The following is a 6,699-nucleotide window of genomic DNA, read 5'->3' on the forward strand; positions in this document are numbered from 1 at the left end:
TTGCAAAAGAACAAGGGCTATCTCTCTCTCTCTCTTTTCTTCTTCTTTTTTCAGGCGAGCATCTTTGTACCCATTATTTTCAATATCTCGAACACTTTTGTGTCCATTTTTTCTCAACTCATTTTTACTTTTACATAGCCCATGCCTCTTTTCTACAACAGAGATTATTTAAGAGAGACATTTACAAGAACTTGGAGCATTTATTTGGTGAAATCCTAACAAACATATTTTTGTGTCTATTCCCAATGTAGGAGTAGACCATTTTTGGATGAATGGAAAACATGTTTTTGTGTACTCCTAGTGTTGGAGCAGCAATATATGTGGTGTGTATGTGATCTTGATCTTGAGAGCATGATAAGTTTCTCAACAAGGGTCACAAGGTTTGACCAAACTCAATACAATGACAAGTAGTATAGGTAGAAGGTTTTCCTAGTCTATCATATATGGCTCTGGTGGGACATTGCTTTACCACAAAAGAGAGGTGTAGCTATTCTTTTTAGAGTTTGAAATAAAATTCTCCAATAACGAGACATCAAGAATCAAGTTCTCTTTATTCTACTATATCCTATTCCACAACAACTTAAGTAAGAGCAACTCCAGTAGGGCCCCTACTTGAGCCCCCATAGCTAAATATGGGGGCTCAGGCAAAAAACTCAAGCAAGGCCCCTACTATAGCCCCCACTTTGGAGTGGGCACCCAAATCCACCCTCTAGACCCCATTCTTGTGTGAGAATGGGGGCTGGCCCAAATCTTGCATAGTGCTCTCGCTCCCCTGTGTCCTCCTCCTTGACGACCTCCTTGCTCCTTCCCCGGTGGCCTCCTTGCTCCTCCCTCCCCTCCAGCATGGCCTATGATGGACACGGTGGCTCCTCCCTCCCCTCTAGTAGTGCTCACATCATGGATCGAGCCTTCTCAGTGGATGGCAATGCAGAGCTGAAGCCCTAGTTTGGTTTTGGTTAATTGATGAAACTTATTTCGACTAACCCTATGCTCTAAGTGTGGATTTGAGATAGGTTGGTCCAACCCAAGTAATGGAGCTAGGTGGCACTCATGGATGGAGATGGCCACATGAAATGAAGTCCATGATGATGGTGTGGACCACTACTACATATTGATTTATCACTGTCGCCACTTTCACTGACGTAGCGATAGAAGCGACTATGTGATACTTGCACCGTCGGTTGGAATGATAGCGAGGCCTCCTAGGATTGAAACCGGTAGTTTAGACTTCTACCACCAATAGGTTAACGATAGATGCGGCAGTGGTATTAGGGTTGCATTCCTCCGTCACATGAAAAGCTAGGCCGACTGGGATACGCATTTTGCCCAACGGCCCTAAAGTAGCGTTTGGTCTACCGGCGGTAAATTCAGTGTGAGTGTTGAATTGCCTCAACTTCCAAGGCCATCAAATCACCATTACTTTCACCGCCTAAAGCCTAAGTGCCACATAGCCACTACTGTACATATACTTCAAGCCTAGTGCCCTCTAAAACCACCCCTCTTCTTCATCCATCATACCCTTCTCTTCCAATCTACAAAGAAAATGTCAAACATACCCATCAAGTTTTCAAGCAGCCCATCGTCCAGCGAGGATGAATTGCCTTCCCACCACTCCTCCAAGGAGAACATCTCCTTCGGCGATGGGATGTCTGATTATAGTCCTTCATGGAGATCCGAGAAGGAGGACCCAGAGGAGGAGGACAAGGAGGACGAGGATGACATCGATGACGACGTCGAAGACGACGACAATGATGACTCCAATGACGACTTTGATGACTCTGACTCTGACTTCACCTTGCCTCCTATTGGTATTTATTAACTTGTCACTTGTTTTAATAGCCACCTATTAATTACCTATATCTCCTAACATTACTTTGCTAGGTTGTCATCCCTAGTGAGGTTGCCAGAGATGCTTGTTGGGGCTGCCTAGCATCACTACCAGAATGATACTAAGTAGTTCTTAATCATCTTATGTGACTAGAAAGAAGATATAAATGTGAATGAAAAAGGATATGCAAGCGCACAGATAATATACCATTATAGCACTTCACCCGAGAGTATTCCATGTATCGTTATTTATAATTTTACCACAGGAAAGGTCTAGCATGGACAAGTATTGATAACTTATACTATTGATGGAGAAGTAAACCATAACCAATGTTCTACTCGTAATAGGGGTAAGTCATAGGATAAGACATATATATAATAAGTATTGATCAATGCTAATGATAAATCACTCAGAGTTTCCTTTCTATGGCATTCACATGGTTAGGTAGAATATTAGAGGAATAATTCCTAAGTCATCCTTAATTATAAGTCAAAGCATACATTGATTAGTGCAATTATACCTAATAGTCATTGCTGAGATCATCTTCATATCTACACAGAAGGGATATTACTAAGGGAGATTAAGAACAGAGCTTGTCCCCCTTTGTAACCAGATCCTATGTGCCACCTACATTAGGGAGTGGACTACAAAGGACTCAACGGGAGTGTCACATCTATGATCTACCACAAGACCCAGAATATAGGGTGTATTCGTAGGTAAACAATATATAAGCACCACGCTTACACAATGTTGACCACCCACCCATGGTACCTTAGAGTGAGCGCTATATGAACTTATGCATGAATATGATGATAATCCAACTATACTAATCATATAATCAAAGTAGACGATGAACATTATAACAAAGAACATGGATAAGATGAATACTAATATTGTCATAACAATTGTAGCAAGCAAATAGAAATAATGGAGATACAAAAGAGAGAGGGGGTACAAAGATTACACCGAACCACGCTTTTGACACGATCGGGAATCCAAGCGAAGCCTGCTTGCCTCCCTCTAGACCTAGCCTAACTAGCTATGCCCTAGAATATGATGGAGCTCTAAGGATGATTAGGGTTTTTGTCTTCTCAAAAGACTTGATGACTAGGGTTATGCTTGGGGGAGAGGTAGGGGCTAGATTATATAGCCCTGATGGTCCAACATGAGCCCTTGGATCAAACTGACTTAAGCAATGGCTTAGACGCATCCTCAAAGGTGATGGGAGACTTACATATGAAGCTAGCTGATAGGTGGGCCCATGTGGGGCTAGGTGGCCCCACATGTCATCCCCTTGCTCTTTGCTTTGGTGACGTGACTTCTAGAGTGTTCTAGAGTCTTCCCACATAGGTACCGCGATGGAACTCTGTATTTTCCTTTGACGATTAGGTCCTCCTTGGTGATTTTCTGATTAAACCCTGCTAGAAATATAGATTGACCAAAACTTGTGGAATTTATTAGTTTAAACCCCTAAACCTTCATTGGTAATTATATTTATGCCCGTATACATGTTTAATTAACACTTTAAATTGGTTGTTAACTACCGTCAACACCTCCTCCCAAGCAAGCAAGGTGAGCATTTATATTTAGATTAAGTAGTTTATAGTTAGTATAAGTAGTTTTAATAGTTTAGGTTAGTTATTATGCTTCTAGACTAGTACAATCATATACTCGTCCAAATTATATCTATATGTTAGATATATATAATCAATCAATAAAAAAATTCTATTCACGTAGATTTGACTTTTCGATGCCACATTTTTATATGAAATGCAAAGCAAGTTCTTTCTAATAATACTTCCCAAATGCTAGTGCATGGATTTGATCTCTCAATGAATGTTTTTAAATTTTTCTGTATATTTGTGAATGAAAAGGGAAAAAACTATCATGTACGGTTGCAGTTGTTTCTAGGAGAATCTAAAAGTAGTTTAACCGCTGACAATCGCTGTATTATAGCATTGGATTAGCATGGCAATGGTTGGCTTAATATGGACATTGTTTAACTTATCCCGTGCCATCCATTCTCATTGCCGATCAATCTGGACCATCCGTTTGGCAACAAACCTAGAAGCACCCAGCTCATTCCTAACTCCCCTCAGGTCCTGTCAGAGCCTTGGTGGTGGTTTCACCAACTAAAAAACCCCAATACGAAACCATTAGTTCTTCCCACCCGTTGTTGCTTCATCTTCATTCTCCCCACCCGTTGCTTCATCTTCATTTTGACCTATCACCTGTACTTGCCCTACCTCGAGCACCTTGCATTGTCATCATGGACAATGCCCCATGAAGGTCAGATGGATTCGGTCACCCCCCCTGTTTGCATTTGATTCCAATTGGTTTTGGGTTCAATATCAGTTTTGTTCATATTAGGAATTTCTTCATTGTAACAGATGTCTTACTTCGGAAGAAGCCATTTCAATGTGAGCAACCTTGCGTTTTGGCGGCTAGGGGTGGCACCAGGACCGTAGATGTTGTTGTTTGCTACTTGGGGATGGAGCATTCCATCGGACTGACTGTTGATTGTTGAAGCTATTGTTCATCACCTTCTCAGACCACAAAATTTGACAAGAATCGTTCAAGACCCTATTTGTGGAGAGATTTTTGTGCTTTGTAGGACTAGACAGGAAGTAGACATACTTTATAGATACAATGTGTCCATGGACGAAGATGTTGTCATCTTTGCTACGGTTCACTACCTCTGGCTTTTGGGACCACATCAACCAATTGAATACCTTAGCAACTGCGTACCCATCTGACATTAAGTCTTAGAATTTATAAAACTTTTATGTTAATGAAGTTTATATGTACTAATGAAACATCTGGATTAGTTTGTATGAGTACTGCATAATCGTTGAACTATTACTTCGGTTGAACTATTAATTGAATCGGTTGGTCTTGATTGTGGTCCACGTGTACACCTTTATGCAAGCATAGAGGATCCAAAACCAGCCTTCTTCTACAGGTGGATAGTACCCTGAACCGGCGGTGATACAACATTTCATCTTAGCAGGAGTGCAAGGGTTTTGAAGGATGTTTTGGCACCTTGGCGGGAGGCAAAAGCATAGACAAAAGACCTAGGCCAACCTCTTCACTTAGAGTGTGCAACACTTTGAACCCTGACTGCTTCATGGCTGTATCTAGCTCCAACTCCTCCTAGTGGTCGGCACCATCCCAAGGTGCCATCACGAGAAGAACACTAGCTTCTAGTAGAGGAGGCCATAATGGGAGGGGGCCACCCATGCCATGCCATGTCTAGAACCACCCCTATGCATACTAGCCACCACTTTTACATCACTGCGGCTTGAAGACGCCTCGGTGGATTTCATGGAGTGATGGAAACCCAGGACATCAGTACCATAGATGCTGCAGGGCAAATATTGTAACTCAATTTCTTTCTTGTTCATTCTATTTTTGCAAAGCAAATGCTAAAATCCCGTTGTACTTATGGTAATTTGGTTTTCTCATAGCCCAACTTAGATTGCGGGTTCTTTAAGTGGCACGATCCCCCATATGGAAAATTTTTGAGGACTTTGATTTTGGATTTACGTAACATGATTTGGGAGCTAAAGGTGGAGGCCAATGTTATAACAAATGTAGAACATTTGTAGGAGGAGGAAGAGATTATGCCATAGATTGAAGAAATGGCTAGGTTTCCAATGAAGATGATGGAAGGTTTTGTATCATTGAGAAAGAAATGTGCTTCCTGTTCTTCTTTCACCTATTTTGTACTTACCTTAGTTCTTGGCATGTTCATTGGCATGTTGCTTAGTTCACCATAGTAGATTCAAGTACCAATTTGTGATGTATCGGACTAAAATCTGTCATTTTTGTACAACTATTGTTAAACTAAATGCAAGGTGATTATCCAGGTGTTCAATTTACTAAAATGTAAATGCTAGTACATCCAAGTATCAATTGATGTGATGGACTAAAATCTATGACTACTGTACAACTATTATTGAACTAAAAGCAAGGTGATTAACTAGGTGTTCAATTTATTGAATTGTAAATGACAGTAGATCCAAGTATCAATTGATGTTTTGGAGGCATCCTACTTCCCTAGACACTAGGCCCTGGTATAGGGGCAGCCAATTTATTGAACTGTATATACACTCCTACGGTCCTACCACACCTTCCTCCCAGCCATTCCCCACTCTGCTTCACCCTACTAGCGTTGGACAAAAGGTAGCCTCTCACATGCTCACTGCTCCTTCACCTCCAACCTCATGGCGCACAAATCTTCAGCATGCCTTCCCTGCTTCTCTGCTCCATCTAGATCTAAGGTAACTACACTAGATCTACTCCTTCACCGAATTCTATATTCCTTTATATTGCTCTCTCATGCTCTTTGCTCCTTCACCTCCAAGCTAGCTACATTAATTTTGTTGGACCTGTAGATGAAAATGCATCTTCTCGTTCTAGAGTTTGTGGCCTTGTATATCCATGGAGTGCAGCTTCTGAGCCTTATTGTCCTCAATATTGGTTCACCGAATTTAGTGTTTTGTGTACAAAGTCGATGAGCTAAATGAAAGTTTACCAATGGATGTGGATAGGGTTGTACTAGTCAAGGCTCAGGATGACATGGAGATTGACAACAATCCCGTGGAGGTCAACAATGATCTGCAGGATATTATGGAGATTCACAATGATCCCATGGAGGTCGACTAGGATCTACATGGAGAATGATTAATTATGCAACCAATGATGTACATATGAAGGCCTTTTAACTTTTGCATAGTGTTGGCCTTATTAGTATCTGCATTTTAGCTTTCGGCATGCTTGTTAGCTTGGTAGTGTCCACCTACTTATTCGGTATGAATGTATGGAACTCAAGTTGGATTTCTTTCAATCTGAGAGTATTGGCATTGTGC

General features: G+C 41.2%; 1 protein-coding gene across 1 annotated transcript; it reads left to right on the forward strand.

Annotated features, from left to right (window-relative positions):
* The first annotated feature begins 1,543 nt into the window (after positions 1-1,543).
* On the forward strand, positions 1,544-6,496 carry LOC136469855 (uncharacterized). The gene is made up of 2 exons (XM_066467890.1): positions 1,544-1,808; positions 6,342-6,496. Exons 1-2 carry the CDS (start codon positions 1,544-1,546, stop codon positions 6,494-6,496), a joined length of 420 nt encoding a protein of 139 aa, XP_066323987.1.
* The last annotated feature ends 203 nt before the right edge of the window (positions 6,497-6,699 follow it).

The sequence above is a fragment of the Miscanthus floridulus genome, chromosome 8, assembly GCF_019320115.1.
Source record: "Miscanthus floridulus cultivar M001 chromosome 8, ASM1932011v1, whole genome shotgun sequence".
Classification (NCBI taxonomy): domain Eukaryota; kingdom Viridiplantae; phylum Streptophyta; class Magnoliopsida; order Poales; family Poaceae; genus Miscanthus; species Miscanthus floridulus.

What these genes read in the sequence shown, in the direction of transcription:
- LOC136469855 (XM_066467890.1), top strand. Translation starts at nt 1,544, where the DNA reads ATGTCAAACATACCCATCAAGTTTTCAAGCAGCCCATCGTCCAGCGAG. An exon ending in CTTCACCTTGCCTCCTATTG is followed by an intron (nt 1,809 to 6,341) that starts GTATTTATTAAC and finishes TTGTGTACAAAG; the next exon opens with TCGATGAGCTAAATGAAAGT.